The 19823-nt window shown below is 38.6% G+C and overlaps 1 protein-coding gene across 1 annotated transcript in view; it reads right to left on the bottom strand.

Moving 5' to 3' along the window:
- Nucleotides 1-19823, bottom strand: part of LOC106095442 (uncharacterized) — a 101976-nt gene that overhangs the window by 4242 nt on the left and 77911 nt on the right. The window contains exon 11 of the mRNA XM_059361470.1: nucleotides 4560-4714. Within this exon, the coding sequence (XP_059217453.1) occupies nucleotides 4560-4714 (155 nt within the window). The remainder of the gene's footprint in view (nucleotides 1-4559; nucleotides 4715-19823) is intronic.

The following is a 19823-nucleotide window of genomic DNA, read 5'->3' as shown; positions in this document are numbered from 1 at the left end:
TGATTTTGGGAAATTAGATAGTACCAAATTTAGTTTCCACTACAGGCAATTTTGTTAAAGCTGTAAAATTTTTCGAAACATAAAATATTTCATTTTATTGAAAAATATGATGAATCTCGCTGATTGTGACTTCAAAGGTAAAATTTTACAGAATTTTGATTTTCAAAAAATTTTTTCCTAATATAATTTTCTAGCAGGGGATACCCACCACTAAAATTTTTTTCTAGTGTTCTTTCTCTCCAGGATTCGAACCCAGGCGTACAGCGTCATAGGCGGACATGCCAACCTGTGCGCTATGGTGGCACCTAGAATGTCCGAACTGTTTAAAGTTAAAGTTGCGGTTAGTGGAATGCTCCATACGCAGTAGCTGCAATGACAGTCGCGGGCAATCATCGGTAGCGAGCGGAGATTCTTAGTGAGACGCCGGGCGGCACCGGCTCTTGCACAAATACTGAGTGCCTATGATGCTCGATATCACACGCCGAGTTATTGGCTCCTTTAAATAACCAATGGCCATACTGTTCCCGCAGCGATCAGTCCTTTGGACCAGAATGAGTTGCCACCACCACAGAAGCATGATGGGGATCACCACCACTGCATGAAAATGTGGCTACAACAACAACAACAACCAAAACACCGATGGAGTGACCAAATGAAGAAAGACTTCTTGAAGAGATTGGAGGAGGATCGCAGAAAATCGAGACGCTTGAAAATCTATTCAACATTCGGCTAGAGTAAAGCAATGAAAAGTATAAACTCAGGCGGTCCCCACATCTATCCATACAGACGAAACTAAGAACATCCAAAGCTTGTGTAAAAGCACGTTTTCTGTATGGAAGCGAAACATGACTCACAACAAAGGTGATAACAGAAAGCATCCAAAGGCAAAAAAATAAATTCCTCCCCATAATTTGCAAATTTTGCCCATGAACATTCCACTAAGGAACAGGGGCAAACTTCTCACATACCAATGAGTGCTGTCCGACTCAATATTAAGCTCACTGATAAGGGACCTCCTTTTTATAGCCGAGTCCGAACGGCGTGCCGCAGTGCGACACCTCATTGGAGAGAAGTTTAACATGGCTAGTACCTCACAAATGTCGCCAGCATTAGGAGGGAATAACCACAGCTGAAATTTTATGATGGTCTCGCCAGGATTCAAACCCAGTCGTTCAGCGTCATAAGCGGACATGCTAACCCCTGCGCTACGGGGGCCTCCCCATAATATGTCGGGGTTTTTGGCCAAATATTATCACCAATGCAGAACTTGAAGTGCATAAAGACCGATCTCATGATTAAGGTCTTGGACCTATAAAGGGTCGAATGAATTGACCAATTTGGGTGTCGGGCCATAACAGCCATATGCCCGTTCACGAGGAAGATGAAAGTGGGCCAATTTAATGCACCACGTTTCCTCAAAAAAGACTTTTTCGAGATCTGACAAGGTCAACTACTTAGGTATGTTCTTGGACCGGAAACTGAATTGGAAGTGTCACATTCAGGAACGTACTGAGAAGGCTCACAGATGTTGGGCACTATGTAGACGGGCTGTAGGATCGAAATGGGGCCTGAATCGGAGGATAGTCCGAGATAGAAGTGTCACATTCAGGAACGTACTGAGAAGGCTCACAGATGTTGGGCACTATGTAGACGGGCTGTAGGATCGAAATGGGGCCTGAATCGGAGGATAGTCCACTGGCTCTACAGGAGCGTGATAAGACCAATACTTACTTACGCCTCAGTAGTTTGGTGGACTGCTATGGAGAAAAAGTGCAAAATAAGGACCAACAGGTTCACAAAACATGTTGTCTTGGCATAGACGGAGCGATGAGGACCACGCACACTAGGACACTGGAGACTATTCTAGATATCCAACCCATTGACATAGAGATTTAGTGTGAGGCAGCAACTGTGGCTATGAGACCATGAGCTAAGGGAGAATGGATTGAGGATGGGAGCATCTGATACCATCGTAGTAAAATCGAGGCGACGATAGGAAACCTGGAAGGAAGGAAGGGAAGAGTTTTCCGATCGGATACCTGAGATGAACCTTGAAGTCGAGTTCGAGGCACTGCTGCCATCGGCACAGTCTTGGATTGACGGAACTCTAGTATTGCCATCTGGAAGATCTTGTTACACTGATGGATCAAAGCTAGAGGACAGAGTGGGCCTGGGGGTCTACATTGAGAACCCAGGGACTGAGATCTGTTTTAGACTGTCTGACCATAATACGGTTCTGCAGGCGGAGATCCGGGCGATCACGGAATGCTTGAAGTGGTATGGTTCTAACGCGAGAACGTCGAGTGTGAACATCTTTATGGACAGTAAAATTGCCATAAGGGAAACCTAGTATTGCCATCTAGATGATCATGTTATACGGATGGATCAAAGCTAGAGGACAGAGTGGGCCTGGGGGTCTACACTTAGAAAACACAATTGCTGAGATCTGTTTTAGACTGCCTGACCATAATACGGTCCTGCAGCCAGAAATCCGGATTGGGTGTGGTTTTGTGGTGCTAACGCGAGGACGTCGAGGGTGAACATCTTTATGGACAGTAAAATTGGCATAAGGGCAACAACAACCAGGGCGGTAAGATCACGAACAGTCTTGCAGTGTAAGAAGGAGGTTAATGCCTACTATGAGGATGTAGGGGGCCATAACGGAGTATGGGGAAATGAAAGGGCAGACGATTTGGCGGTGAAGGCCAAAGGACTGCCATCAATAAACTTGGTTAACCCGAAGTCTTTCGGGTCCACGCAGTCCGAGTTAAGGGAGTGGGTGACGAATGTGTGTCGGTAGGATGGCGAAAATCCTATGGGGGGATCCAGATCGTGAGAAGACGAGGCTATTACTGAAAGGAAGTAAGAAGGAGGTCATTATAGCTATTGGTATCACAACGGTATACATGGGACTATGAGCTCGCGCTCTTATGTAAAATCGGTGCGGCAGGTAATAGCATGTCTAGGGCATGCGACGAAGATGATGAGACGTTGGAGCATTTCCTCTGTCATTGCCCGGCTTTCGCGTCTAACAGATACCGGTATTTAGGTGGGACACAATACCAGACATGAACCAACTTAGGGGAGTGGTATTGAAATCAATTAAGGATTTTGTAAGTAGCACGGAATTCCTAGCTTAAAATTTTCTTTTTAGAGGCTACTTTATAGCTATTTAAGCGCACAACAAGCCAATTACTGGCTTAGGTGTACCTAACCTTAGACATTCCAGGAAAACTTAAATCGGTGGGTATGCCTCTAGCGACAGACTGAAGGTTGCCAGCAACTACTTTTGCAGAAGCTGTGAGAACATCGAAGAAGAAGAGACTATAGAACACCTTCTAAGTGTGTGTCCCGCACTAGCAGTGAAAAGGAGTTCCATTTTAAGTTCTCATTTCTATGAGAACCTGTCTGATGTAGTGGATGTGAACATTCGCAAGTTATTGGACTTTTTAAAGCGATCTGGATGGTTCAACGGTAGGAACTAGAAGGCATCTTTCTTCATCTGTTCCTTTAGTATCACAATGGACGAAAACGTCTAAGTCAGTCTGATGGTAGACTGCCACTTAAACCTAATCTAACCTATGACGGTATGACTTCCAACAACAGCTCTATGTATGGTCTAAATCAGTCTATAACCTGATATAGCTGCCATTTAAACCGATCTTCCGATTAGACTTCATGAGCCTCTAGAGGGCGCAATTGTTATCCAATTTGGTTGAAATTTTGCATGAAGCGTTTTGTTATGACTTTCAACAACTCTGCTAAGTATGGCCTAAATCAGTCTATAACCTGATAAAGCCGCCTTGAAAACCAATGTCCCGATTAGATTTCTTGAGCTACTAGATGTCGCAATTCTTTAACGATTTGGCTGAAATTTTGTAAATATCGTTTTGGTATGACTTCCAACAACAACGCTAAGTATTGTCTAAATCAGTCTATAACCTGATGTAGCTGCCATATAAACCGATCTCCCTATTACACTTCTTGAGCCTCTAGAGGGCGCTATTTTTATCCAATTTGATTGAAATTTTCGAGGTGATATTTTTCTATGACTTATACGGCATGACAAGTACGGTCCATATCGGTCAATAGCTTCATATAGCTCAAATATATTTGAAAAAGTAATTCAAAGAACTTGACAAATGCGATCCATGGTGGAGGGTATATAAGATTCGGCCCGGCCGAGCTTAACACGCTTTTACTTGTTTTTTAGTAAATTTGATTTTCATGAAAAATTCTTCCATTTTGTGTTCAGAAAGTTAAGTCAAAATTTTATTCTAAAGAAAACTCTAGAAAAACTTTTATTGTAAAAAAGTTTTTCTAAGTTTTCAATCTCTATTTTTCTAAGTTTTTTTTTCTTAAATTTTTTTTTCTAAATTTTTTTTCCCTAAAATTTTTAAAATTTTGTATTACATGCCACTGTTAATTTTTTGCTTTCCTGTTAAGACATTCTGTTTTGTGCTGCTGTGAAAGTAAACAAGAAAATTTCTCATTATTGTGTTTGTCCTTAATGTAGCGATAGCGATAGCTAGGTAATAATGCTGCAAATATTTACCTACCTGACCGTGAGCTATCCGACATCACAGACTCTTCAAAGGTGGGCCAGTCGCTGAAGAGGCGTTTGATGAGACGGTATGCATTTATTGGATTGTTGAGGTATCCTTCAAGATCCTTCGATGCTTTCCAGTGTTCATGTTGAATGATGGTCATTTCACTGTGGAAAAGAAGAGGCAAAAGAGACCTTTTCAATCAATGGACTGCAAACTGTTGTGTGTTCCATTAAATTCGCTTAAAGTTTAAAAACTGTTAAAATTTTCAATAACTGTACTTTTGATTTTTCATCTGTTGTTTTCCTCGGTATATTTCAAATTGATGCATGCAAACGACCATGAGAAATTCTTCATTGCCATTGGTCATATCAATTGAAATTGAAATGTCATTCAATTGAATTACGAATGGAGTGATTGTTAAGCATGCCATTGATATCGACATGGATGTGGTGCAGCATATATTTTGTTCATAATTAATAGGATGTGAATATGAATGTACGAATGTGTGATGTGTCTGTTAACTTTCCTACGAACAAAGCAAAAACAACATGCAAACGTGTGTATGAGCCATCAGTACAAGCTTTCACACTATCCTTCTAGCCCCAATATCCTGCTGAGAATGGCAGAAAACAACAATAAAGGTAGTATTTCTTTGCCAAAGAGAAGGCAGCAGTAAGACCTCCCTCCACTCCAAGAGGTCTTCAATATTGGAACTATTCAATTAATTTGTAATTTTCATTTTTCATGTGATTATTTTATTTATTATTGCTGCGAAGTTATTTCAATGTGCAATGGAGCAATTTTTGTTCTTACTTCTCACAGAGTTTTCACACGTTTGCCCTAGCATTTGGTGTGTGTTAAGTGATGTGTGAAAAGGATTTGTAAACAACTAAAGGATATGGTTGTACTATTTGCTGTTCAGCGTTTTTTTGGTGGTGGTAGCAGACCACATACCGTGTTTTCCCTCTTTAATTCAAGTGTTCGATTTTAATAACAACATTCATAATAACAATTATGATATTTATCAAAGGATTCATGCTGTGTGGTGTTTAATATTCGCTGTTACACTGAAATATGTAAAAGAAATTATATTCCTTGAAATGTCCTTTTATTGCAAAAAAGGTATGGAAACTAATGAGTATGGCTATTAATATGGAAGGGTTAATTTAATTTTGAAAGTGTTTGCTAATATTTAGCAAATCCCATCCAAAGGATGGGAGCGTAATCTTGATACTCTTTAATTTCCAGGACAATCTAGCCATATCCGTTCTCCCGTCAATAGTCCTCCGCAAATTAAACTTTATTAAAAACTAGCTGAACCGGGCCCGCTCCGCTGAGCCTTCTTTTACTTTATATGCAACAAAATTAACCCTTGCATATTTATTTTCGACAATTAAAGAGCTATAATGAAATACCATGCTGCGAAGTTGGTATATGTATTCCGCTTCACTAACAATATAACAATGTATAAGCCTTTATCTGAATTCCATATGATCTTTATTGGACCACGAAATCTCTCGGAGGGTTTAATGTCATTCTAAAAAAAACTTTATTTTCGCCCGATATTCTCATGATGTCTGATTTAGTGGTGTTTTCGCGGGAGAGGTGGTCCCCCAGAGACTTGGCCCTGAAAAAATATCAGCATCATGCTCTTCTCTCAAATACCATTTATTTAAACCCCATATTGCGATTGGCTTAAGAGGAGTTTACAGGGTGAGGCGTCCCCCAAACACATGGCCCCGAAAATAGGTTATCAAATTAGTTTTCTAATCTCAAAAACCTCTCATTTGAGCCACATATTGGCATGGTGGAAAAATTTTAACCCTTTGGGGAAGGGGTGATGCCCTAAATACATGGTCCTACATTTGGATATCAAATTCGTATTCTACCCCCAAATACCTTTATTTGAGCCCCATATTGCTATGGTCACTAAAAAATTGCTGTTTGTGGGGTATTTTGGGAAGGGGTAGACCCCCAGAAAATTGGTGCCGAAAATGGGTTTCAACTCTTGCTCTATCCCCCAATACCTTTCATTTAAGTTCCACATTGACATGGTCGGTAAATATGCCCGATTTAGGGGTGTTTTGAGGATTGGGGTGGTCCTCCAAACACTAAGCCCGGAAAATATATCAGCAACGTGCTCTATTCTCATATATCATTTTTTTGAACCCCATATTGCCATTGCCCGCAAAATTGGATATCGAATTCGTTTTCTAATCTTATTTAAATTCCTTATTGCAAAAGTCAGCAAATATGTCCGGTTTGGGGTATTGGCCCTAAAAACTATGAATATTTAGTTCCACTCTCTTTAAGACCCAAATTGTCTTGGGGCAAATATGTCCTATTTGGAGGTTGTTATGGTGGTGGGACGTCCTTTAGACAGTTGGCCCCTAATGTTGATATCAGATACGTGGTCTACTCCCAAATACCTTTAATTTGAGCCCTATATTTCCTTAACCGGCTTGGGGGTTGTTTTGTGGGATGGGCGCCCACTCAGTGAGTTGGACTTGAAAATATATATCGGATTCGTGTTCCAATTTAGAAAACCCTCTTATTTGAGCTTCATATTGCAATAGATAGAAAATAATTCCCATTTGGATTTTGGGTTTGGGTGGTGTTGTGGGGGTGGGGTGGCCCCATAGACACCTTTCCCGAATATTTATATCAAATTCGTGCTATACTCCCAAGGACCTTTAATTTGAGTCCCATATTGCTATAGTCGTAAATTTGTCCTCTTTGTGGAATGAGGGCCTCCCAAATACTTGGTCCCACATTTTGAATATCAGATTCGTATTCTACACTCAAAAACCTTTTATCTAAGCCCCATATTGTCATGTTTGGGGGTGTTTTGGGGAAGGGGCGGACCCCCTGAAACTTGGTCCCACACTTGGATATCAGATTCGTATTGTACTCGCAAATACCTTTCATTTGAGTCCCCTATTGCCATAAATACCTTTCATTTGAGTCACATATTGTCGTGCTGGGTCCGCTTTTTAGTGGAGAGATAGCACCTCAGACATTTCGACTCAAATATGGATATCAAATTCGTGCTGCACTCCCAAATGCGTTTAATGTCATGCCATGGTCAAGAAATATGAAATGCCTAGAGGGTGTTTTTGGGTTGGGGCGGCCACCGGTACTTTGCCCTAAAAATAGACATCAAATTCGTTCTTTACTCCCTTTAATACCGTTGATTTGATTTCCATATTGCCATAATCGGATATGAAGTTTAGTTTAGGGGGCGCTTTAGGACGTACCCTCAAACACTTGGCTCCAAAATTGGATATCAAATTCGTTTTCTACTCTCAAATACCTTTCATTTCCCAGTTTGCTAATCTGAAATACCTTTCATTTGAATCCCATATTGTCATAATGGTTCAATCAATCTATTTGACTTATTTTTGGAAGGAAAAGCGCCACCTAGACTTGAACGCAAATTTTAATGTCATATTTGTAATCTACTCCCAAATACCTTTCATTTGAGTCCCATATAGACATGGTCGGCTAATATGTCCATTTGGGGGTACTTGGGGTTAGGGCGACCTCCCATTATCTATTGTCGAATACTTATCATGTGAGGCCCATATTGACATGAACGTCTGTTCAGAGGAATTTTTGGGTTGGGGAAACATGCTGGGTATTTCGTTTTCCAGTCTCCAATATCTTTCATTTGATACCCATATAGTGCCGATAGGTTCACTTTTGGTTTTGGACGGCGTTGTTGGGGCAAGTGGAGGGACCGCCTCCATCCGATATGTAAAACTTATATAGACTATGTTTTCTTCCAGACAAGCTTACACAATCTGTGAAAATGTAAAGAAAATCGCTAAAGCCCATTTTTGATTTTAAGGAACAAAAAAAAAATGGAACCAATTCCCATATAGTCATGATAGGTCATATGGCCATTTAAGACTTTTTTGGGCGGTATGGTGATCCCCTATACTTCGATCTGATTTTTTAATCTACTCCCTAATACCTTTTATTAGAGGCCCATATTAAAATGAATGTCCAATATGTTTGTTTGGTGGAATTTTGGAGTTGGCTCGGCCCGATGGGTACTAAGATCCAAATTTTAATACCATATTCGTATGCTCTTTTCCAATACCTTTCATATGATACCCATATTGTCCCGAACAGTCCCCTTTTGATTTTAGGTAACGGAGGAGGACCGCCCCTTCCAAAATAAACAAATTATAAAGCCTATTTCTCCTTCCTGACTATATTCGCAATCTACTCCCGAATACCTTTCATTTGAGTCTCATATTGTCATGATCGTCCAAAAACCCAATTTTAGGGGGTTTTTGAGTTGGGGCGGCCCCCCTCAGCTACCTGGATCCAATTTTTAATATGAAATTCATACTCTACTCCTGAATGCCTTTCATTTGAGTCCCATATTGTCCCAATCGGTCCACTTTTATTTTTGGGTAGTACATTTGGGGTAAGGGGAGGGTCCGCCCCCCCTTACGATATTAAAAAATTATATAGCCTATGTTTCCTTCCAGACTAACCTACACAATCTGTGAAAATTTCAAGTTCAGCCGCTTTTGAGTCTATACGGAACAAACAAATAAACCGACAAACAAACAAACACAAATTCATTTTTATACCCTCCACCATGGGATGGGGGTATACTAATTTCTTCATTCTGTTTGTAACACCTGGAAATATGCGTCTAAGTCCCCGTAAAGTATATATATTCTTGATCGTTGTGACATTTTGAGTAGAATTAGCCATGTCCGTGTCCGGAGGCCACCGTAGCGCAGAGGTTAGCATGTCCGCCTATGACGCTGAAGGCCTAGGTTCGAATCATGGCGAGACCATCAGAAAAATTTTCAGCGGTGGTTTTCCCCTCCTAATGCTGGCAAGATTTGTAAGGTACTATGCCATGTAAAATTTCTCTCCAAAGAGGTGTCGCACTGCGGCACGCCGTTCGGACTCGGCTATAAAAAGGTGGCCCCTTATCATTGAGCCTAAACTTAAATCGGACTGCACTCATTGATATGTGAGAAGTTTGCCCGTGTTGCTTAGAGAAATATTCATGGGCAACATTTGCATTTGCATTGCCATGTCCGTCTGTCTGTCCAAAGCACGCTAACTTTTAAAGGAGTAAAGCTAGCCGCTTGAAATTTTGCACAAATACTTCTTATTGGTGTAGCTCGGTTGGGATTGTAATTGGGCCAAATTCGTCCATGTTTCGATATAGCTGCCATGTAAATCGATCTTGGGTCTTGAGCCTCTAGAGGGCGCAATTCTTGTCCGATTTGACTGAAATGTTGCACTTAGTGTTTTTACATCACTTTCAACAACTGTGCTAAGTATGGTTCAAATTGGTCCATAACCTGATATAGCTGCCATATAAACCGATCTTGGGCCTTGACTTCTTGAGCTTTTAGGAGGCGCAATTCTCATCCGATTTGGCTGTAATTTTGCACGTAGTGTTCTGGTATCACTTCGGACATTTGTGCTAAGCATGGTCCAAATCGGTTCATAACCTGGTATAGCTGCCATGTAAACCGATCTTGGGTCTCGACTTCTTGAGCTTTTAGAAGGCGCAATTCTTATCCGATTTGGCTAAAATTTTACATGAGGAGTTTTGATATGACTTTCAAAAACTGTGATAAGTATGGCGCAAATTGGTACATAACCTGATATAGCTGCATATAAACTGATGTGGGATCTTGACTTCTTGAGCCTCTAGAGAGCGCAATTCTAATAGGATTTGGCACAAGTTTTGTACAACGACTTCTACCATGGCCTTCAACATACGTGTGCAATATGGTCTGAATCGATCTATAGCGTGATACAGCTCCCATGTAAACCGATCTCCCGATTTTGTCTCCGCCCCGAATCGTCCGATAACTTGATATAGCTCCTCCTCCGTCCTTATTAATTATTTTTTGTTTGCCTAAAAAGAGATACTGAGCAAAGAACTCGACAGATGCAAACCTTAGTGGAGGGTATATAAGATTAGGCTCGGCCGAACTTAGTACGCTCTTACTTGTTATATATTGGGTTGCCCAAAAAGTAATTGCGGATTTTTTAAAAGAAAGTAAATGTATTTTTAATAAAGCTTAGAATGAACTTTAATCAACTATACTTTTTTAAACTTTTTTTCTAAAGCAAGCTAAAAGTAACAGCTGATAACTGACAGAAGAAAGAATGCAATTACAGAGTCACAAGCTGTGAAAAAATTTGACAACGCCGACTATATGAAAAATCCGCAATTACTTTTTGGGCAACCCAATATATAAGATATCTTGTCCCACTGTGCATTTCTAGTTTCGAATTAATTGATACACTTTTCAGTATTTATTAAGTTTCATTTATTGCTCATTTTTCGCTGCTCTTAATTTATGTTTTAGTAGACGCATTTAGTTATTGTCAGAATCGTTTATGCAAATAAGATTTTTTTTTAAACTTGCGCTTACCTAAATATGAGTATGTGTGAAATTGAACAAATTATGGTGTTTCACTAAACAATCAAGCAATCATTAGCATTCAAAATGTGATCCATGAATAATTTAAGTAGTAGAATTTTAAATAATCACATCAATTGCCATGTAAACGAAAGGTTTTACTTTCCTTTCAGTGAAGGTTTTTTTCCAATGGGAAAGTGCGAATTTGCATTTCAAAATTAAATCGCTGCAATTTAAAATTAAATCTTTTGCTTTTTTTGACTCTTGCTGTGCCCAGTATTTGCCATAATTGGTGAGGTATCATTTAAAATTTTTTATGATGTTGCTCTCCTAGAAACCAATATTACATACCGGTTATGAAATGGTCTGAATATTAACTGTGGAAGATTTTTTAAGTCAAATATTGGTGTATTTACTTAGATGTGTTGCCAATGGTCCGGTAGAAATGGTATACGACGAAGAAATTATTTATGATAATGTTTACACTAGCTTCCAAGACAATATTTGAAACCTTTATGGATATTTGACAAAAGTATTAACACAAGTCTCCACAACTCACTGTTCAAAATTTCAGCAAAATCGAGTAATAAACCGGCCTTATATTGATTATAGATCGTAATTTGGGAAATCGGTCCATAGGATAGCTATATATATTGATATATAGTTCGATCTGCACCATATTCGGTGAGGATATGTTAGGGGTATAATGCTACTCACTGTACCAAATTAAGTCAAATCGGGTAATAAATACGCCATTAATGGGTGAAAGACATTCAATAGCGAAATTGGTCTATAAGGGGGCTTCACAAAGTCCGATCTGATCCATGCTCGGCACGGATGTCAAGAGTCCTGACATAATCTTCTATGCAAAGTTTCTGTGAAATCGCATAAAAAGTGTCTGTTTTGTGGTTTAGTATCACTTTCAACCACTGCGCTAAGTATGGTCCAAATCGGTTTAAAACTTGATATAGCTGCCATAAAAACCGATCTCCCGATTGGACTTCTTGAGCTTCTAGAGGGCGCAACTATTATCCGATTTGGCTGAAATTTTGCAAATGGTGTTTTAGTATCATTTCCAACAACTATGCTTAGTGTGGTCTAAATTGGATTATAACCTGATATAGCTGCCATATAAACCGATCTCCCGTTTAGACTTCTTGAGCTTCTAGAGGGCGCAATAGTTATCCGGTTTGGCTGAAATTTTGTACATGATGTTTTAGTATCACTTCCAACAACTGTGCTAAGTGTGGTTCAAATCGGTTCATAACCTGATGTAGCTGCCATATAAATCGATCTCCCGATTATACTTCTCGAGATTCTACAGGGGGCCATTATTATACGAATTGACTGAAATTATGCACATATCGTTAAGAAATATCCAACAAACCGAACTCTTGATTAGACTTCTTGAGCTTCTAGAGGGCGCATTTGTTATCCGATTTTGTTGAAATTTTCCGCGTGGTGTTTTAGTATCACTTCCAACAACTATGCCTAGTATGGTCTTAATCGGTTCATAACCTCATACAGCTGCCATATAAAACGATCTCCCGATTTGATTTTCTTGACCTTCTAGAGGGCGCAATTGTTATCCGGTTTGGCTGAAATTTTGCATATGTCGTGGAGGAATGACTTCCAACAACTATGATAATTACAGTCTAAATCGGTTCATAACCTGATATGGCTGACATATAAACTGATCTCCCGATTTGATTTTCTTGACCTTCTAGAGGGCGCAATTGTTATCCGGTTTGGCTGAAATTTTGCATATGTCGTGGAGGAATGACTTCCAACAACTATGATAATTACGGTCTAAATCAGTTCATAACCTGCAGCTATAGCTGCCATATAAACCGATCTGCTGATTAGACTTCTTGAGCTTCTAGAGGGCGCAACTCTTATCCAATAAGGGTAACATTTTGAATAAGTCGTTTAGGTATGACTTCCAATAAGTGTGCCAAGTATGGTCTAAATCGGTTGAAAACCATTTAAAAGTCAGCAAAAAGTGTGTTGTTGCCAGAAGCATTTCAATGGTTTCATGTATCGCGATTTCATTTTCGACCAAGAAAAATCATCAGTAGGAGATGTCGAATGAATCATGGTGCTTTACCACCATTCCAACTAGAGTAAGATGTAAAGCACACATCTGAATTTGAACAGGGCTCTTTAAGACGACTTGTTTCAGAAGCGCAATAGAAAACAAATCAAATCTTACTTCCATTATTCAAATCCAACTAATCCAACGATGCAAAAGGTTTTTGTGTTTGTTGCTATTAGCGTCGTTGGATAAGTGGGATTTGAATAAGGGAAGTACGATTTGATTTGTTTTCTATTGCACTTCTGAAACAAGTCGTCTTCAAGAGCCCTGTTCAAATTCAGATGTGTGCTTTACATCTTACTCTAGTTGGAATGGTTGTAAAGCACCATGATTCATTTGACATCTCCTGCTGATGAGTTTTCTTGGTCGAAAATGATGGTATGGAATGGTTGTAAAGCACCATGATTCATTTGACATCACCTGCTGATGATTTTTCTTGGTCGAAAATGAAATCGCGATATTGTAGCAACAACACACTTTTTGCTGACTTTTAAATCTTTTTTGCTTACTATTCTTTGAACAATGGCCTAAAGCCGGACAATATTCTGCAATGGAATCTCAGTATTTTTTTTTAAATTTTTTTTGAATATTTTTCCTTAGCAATAATTTTATTTAAAATTCTTTTCTTTATAAATATTTGGCTTTCAGTGTTGTATAAAAATGTATTTGTTTCCTAAAAATGTGGTTATCATAAAAAAATCTTTCGAGATTAGAATTTTGTATGAATACATCCAGACTTATTAAAAAACAAATAAATAATCACTGTTTACTTCTTTGATATATTTTAAGTAACGGATTGTCCATATTATCTATTTATATAAGACGAGTCCCAGTCACACTGCTATACATTTTTAACAGTCAAGTTAAGTTGTTTCATTGTTGAAGTACCCTAAAAACAGACAAAACAATTGCCACTAAATGAGGACTATAAAATCTACAGCAAAATTTATGAATTTGGCAATTGAAAATTATCATTATACCGGTTCGTATGATACTCTCTGCCAACTGCTGTTGATAACCGAATCGTTGGCCTACAACCAATTTGTTGAGATTCGATGCATTTGTGTATCGCTTAGATAAAATCAAATTAGCAAAAGATTTCACACATTTTTCGATTGAATTTAGAATGACATTTAGCATGCAATAAAACAAAAGATAGAAAGCGGATGGTCTTTAAGCTCCGGGAGATGGCTTAAAAATCATGCCATATTGTTCTTATATTTAGAGCTTAAGGTGCTACTGAGTCAGAGGATTTTTGAACTTGGGCATTTATTCACAATACCGAGCAGCGTTAGAGAGATGGGTCGGGGCCACATTATGAGATTTCTGACTGCTCATTTTTCTTCATATAATTTGCTATGGAAAATTTTGGAATTTTTATAAATATTCGGCTAAAGTTGTCATTATGCATTTGAAAAAATTCTTAATTTATGATTTCTACAAACTTAACATATTTCTCGGTACACCCCATTGTGGTTCTCGCCATAATTTTTTTTTAATGTTTCTATTATCCTATAACTAATTGCTCTTTCTGGAGCAAAGAGTAGTGTTTAAGAAAAAATTCTTCGACAGACATTTTATTCTTTTTTTTTTTAAGCCATTTAAAATAGTAACAAACTCTTACTTTCAATTTGTGGGGTGACTGATTTATGTCATGCGAAAATTTGGCACAGAATAGTGTATTGTTCTATATAGAACTGGTAGTTCTCAGTTGGCCATCGCCATCGCCATCACCGTCGCAACACTTAAACATTAGTATAAAAATTCACTTTTTTAATTTTATATTTAGAAAACTGGTTGTCCAAATTACCATCATTTTTCAGATGTAGATTTGGCTGAGATTAACAGAATTGCTCATCTGCATTGCAACAGGTGACTTGTGATAAGTTTGAGTGAAAATGTCAAACAATAAACTATGTAAGATATGGGGCATAAATACGTACGGCATAAGTTAAGCAATGAATAAATTAAAAATTAAAAAAAAAACATAATTTTTTAAATTATTTTATCCGGCAATTTCAATAAAAAACATAAACAAAAGGAAATGTTAATGACCATGGCCCCTTTATGTATCTATATGTCAATATTCTATTATACCCTCCAACATAGAATGGGGATAAACTAGAGAGTTGGTAAACTATCGATAAACTCAACTTTCGATATTTTCGCAACATTCGATATAACAAATACCGTTAGTATCGACATTATCGTTAATTTCCCATATTTCAAATAAAAATGAGAAGTAACAAGTAAAAGCGTTCAAAGTTCTTATATACCCTCCACCATGGATTGCATTTGTCGAGTTCTTTTCCCGCCATCTCTTCTTAGGCAAAACAGGATATAAGAAAAGATTTGCTCTACTATTAGAGCGATATCAAGATATGGTCCGGTTTGGACCACAATTAAATTATATGTTGGAGACCTGTGTAAAATGTTAGCCAATTCGAATAGAATTGCGTCCTTTGGGGGCTCAAGAAGTAAAATAGAGAGATCGATTAATATGGGAGCTGTATCGGGCTATAGACCGATTCAGACCATAATAAACACGTATGTTGATGGTCATGAGAGGATCCGTCATGCAAAATTTCAGGAAAATCGGATAATAATTGCGACCTCTAGAGGTTCAAGAAGTCAAGACCCAAGATCGGTTTATATGACAGCTATATCAAAACATGGACCGATATGACCCATTTTCAATACCAACCGACCTACAATTATAAAAAGTATTTGTGCAAAATTTAAAGCGCCTAGCTTTACTCCTTCGAAAGTTAGCGTGTTTTCGACCGACCGACAGACGGACGGACTTGGCTAGTTCGACTTAAAATGCCACGACGATCAGGAAAATATATATATTTTATGGATCCTAGACGCATATCCCTCGAAATATGACGAAATTACTATACCCCCATCCTATGGTGGAGGGTATTACAAGAATATATAAAGGCCGATCAGGATAGAATAGGACAGTAATAAAAGGCCTTTGGGAGTAGAGTACACTTTTTACCCAAACAAAATCGTGCTCTAGCACGATGTCGATATCATTTCAGTATCTGCCCTCTAAGCTCCCTTCAAACCGGCCATGTTTGCTTACTATGGCAATAAATAATAGGTATTTGATTGTAACAAACGAATTTGATATCCAATTTTGAGACCAACTGTTCTCCTGTCTGTCTGGTTGTCCATCCCATAAATTCCCCCTAAACCAATGGCAATTGAGGCTCAATTAAAAGAAATTTAGGAGTAGAGCACGATGCTGATATTTTTCAGGCCTAAGTGCGTGGGTGGCGGCGCCACCCTACATACCCCTTAAAGTGGACATATTTGTGGATTTTGGCAGAAAGGGGCTCAAATGTGGTATCTGTTTTATGGCCAAGTGTTTTAGGGATGTCTCACCTCATAAACTCCCCTTAAACCATGCGTATATATCGACTATAGTAATATGTAGTAGTAAATATATTTAGTTTTTGGGAGTAGAGTATGAATTTGATATTCACTTTCGGGGCAAAGGGTTTGGCAACTCTAATCCACCATCAAAACCAAGAGAATGAAGTAGATCTAACATCCGAACTTTCATGAGCGGACCCTCCCTTTACCCTTTTTCCAAAAACTTCAAATTTCGGAGATGAGTGGGGCGCTTTAAACTAAATTTAGTTTGTTTATAATAACTGAAAAACATATAAATGGTATCATTATTTAGGGTGGGTTACCTAGAGGGGCCTCCAATAAAGACAATATGGGCCTCAAATGAAAGGTATTTGAGACTAGATCAAGATTCTGATATATGTGCGTCCATCTCACCCCAAAAATACCCCCATACCGGATATATTTACAGACCACAGCGATATAAGGCTCAAATAAAAGATATTTGGGAGTAGAGCACGAAAATGATATCCACATTGTGGCAAAATATCTGAAAGGCCTCCTCAAAACAGAACTTATTTCCTGTCCGTGTCAGTATAGGGCTCAGATAAAATAAGAGAGTGAAAGAATACGCAGAGGAGCTAGCCCTGTCCAGCTAGTCTTATATATAATAATCAATTTGTGTTTGTTGGTTTGTGTGTTTCTTATAGACTCAGAAAAGGCTGAACCGATTTTCTTGAAATTTTCACAGATGGTGCATAATGATCCCGTGGTGAAAATAAGGTACTATATTTTTCGATGTCTGAAGGGGGGCGGATCCTCCCCCTTACCCTAATTTTCAGAAACGCCAAATCTCGGAGTTGGGTGATTAACCTACAAACAAAAATTTGGTACCCAAATTTCGGATGGGGTGCCTAGGGTGGGCGTCCCACTCTAAAACCTACCAAATATATATATACACCAATCACGACAATATGGAACTCAAATGAAAGGTATTTGAGATTAGAAAACGTATCTGATATCGAATTGTCGGACCAAGTGTTTGGGGGACCACCTCAACCCTCCAAACACCTAAATCGAACATATTTACCGACCATGGCAGTATGGGACTCAAATGCAAGGTATTTGCGAGTAGAATACGAATCTGATATCTAAATGTAGGACCATGTTTCTGGGGGTCCACCCCTTTTCCAAAACACCCCCCAAACAGGACTTATTTACTGACCAAGGCAATATGGGGCTTAACTAAAAGGAATTTGGGTGTAGAGTTTAAATCTGATATCCAAATGTGGGACCAAGGGCCGCTCCGAGAACATCACCCAAAGAAGACAAATTTACGACCATAGCAATATGGGGCTCAAATGAAAGGTCTTTGGGAGTAAAGCACGAATCTGATATTAATATTCGGGAAAAGTATCTATGGGACCACCCCACCCCCAATATACCACCCAAATAGTAAGTATTTGCTGACTTTTGCAAAATAAGAGGATTTTGAAAGTGGAACACGAATCCGATATATATTTTCAAGGCAAACTCACTGAGTGGCCACCCCATCCCCAAAACACCCCCCAAGCCGGTCATGTTTGCCGACTATGAAAATATGGAACTCAAATTGAAAGTATTGGGTTGCCCAAAAAGTAATTGCGGATTTTTTAAAAGAAAGTAAATGCAGTTTTAATAAAACTTAGAATGATCTTTAATCAAATATACTTTTTTTACACTTTTTTTCTAAAGCAAGCTAAAAGTAACAGCTGACAACTGACAGAAGAAAGAATGCAATTACAGAGTCACAAGCTGTGAAAAAATTTGTCAACGCCGACTATATGAAAATCCGCAATTTCTTTTTGGGCAACCCAATATTTGAGAGTAGACCACGTATCTGATATCAACATTAGGGACCAACTGTCTAGGGGACGTCCCACCTCCATGACAACCCCAAATAGAACATATTTGCTCACCAAGACAATTTGGGTCTTAAAGAGAGTGAAACTAGATTTTTATAGTTTTTAAGGCAATTTAAGACAATAAGGAGTTTAAATGAGATGAGAAAACGAATTTGATATACAATTTTGAGGCCAATGGCAATATGGGGTTCAAATAAATGATATATAGATATATGAGAATAGAGCACACTGCTGATATATTTTCCGGGCTTAGTGTTTGGGGGGACCACCCCAATCCCCAAAACATCGGGCATATTTACCGACCATGTCAATGTGAAGTTTAAATGAAAGGTATTGGGGGGTAAGAGCAAGAATTGATACCCACTTTAAGCACCAATTTTCTGGGGGTCTACCCCTACCCCTACTACTCAGCAATTCTTATACGATGGGGCTGGATAATTGCATGACGTGTTGTGTTATGACTTCCAATAACTGTGTCAAGTTTGTCATATAAAGCGATCTTAGATCTTGACTTCATTCTTTACGATTTGGCTAAAATTTAGCCTGACGTGCTCTGTTATGACTTCCAACAACTGTGCCAAATATAGTTCAAATCGGTATATAACCTGGTATATATAGCGATCTGGGATCTTGACTTTTGAGCCTCAAGGGGACGCAATTACTACTTGATTTGGGTGAAATTTTGTACAACGGCTTCTCCCATGACCTTCAACATACATGTCAAATATGGTCTGAATCGGTGTATAGCCTTATACAACTCCCATATAAATCGATTTTACTTCTTCAGCCCCTAAAGGGCGCAATTCTTATTCGATTTGGCTGAAATTTTAGACAATGACTTCTACTATCGCAATTCTTCTCTTTTGGCCCGGCCGAACTTAGCACACTTTTACTTGATTTATATATGAAACAAAAACACCACCCAAAAATAAAAAGTGAACCGATCGAGGCAATGTGAATATTAAATGAAAGGTATTGAGGAGTAAAATACGGATATGGCATAAAAAATTAGGTTCAAGTTATGGGGGATTGCCCCACATCCAAAATCCCTCCAAACGGGCTTATTTACCGACCTCGACAATATGGAACTAAAATAAAAGGTAATTGGGAGTACAGCCCGGATTCGATATCTATAGCAGGGGAGAAATTTCTGAGAGGCCGTCCCATCCCCAAAATACTGCAAAACAGAACTTGCGTAGAGACTATGGCAGTATAGGGCTCAAGTAAAAGTTATTAGGGAGTGAGAGAAGGAGCAAGGAGCGGGCCCGGTGCCCATTTCTATATATGGAAATTCAATTATTAATTAGTTACTTCAGTAGAAATATGTCAAATATTTGTTCTCCATGTTCATTTTAGTTTTCACTATAAATTTGGAGTTAAATTAAAAGTTTTTTTTTTATCCAAAACACATGTTATGAGAAAATTTTTCCTATTTTCACAACATTTGTTTGTAAATTTTTTTTTGACATTTTTTCACAACTTTTGAATGATTTATGTA

The sequence above is a fragment of the Stomoxys calcitrans genome, chromosome 2 (assembly GCF_963082655.1).
Source record: "Stomoxys calcitrans chromosome 2, idStoCalc2.1, whole genome shotgun sequence".
Lineage (NCBI taxonomy): Eukaryota > Metazoa > Arthropoda > Insecta > Diptera > Muscidae > Stomoxys > Stomoxys calcitrans.
This window is presented reverse-complemented; position numbering and strand designations above follow the sequence as displayed.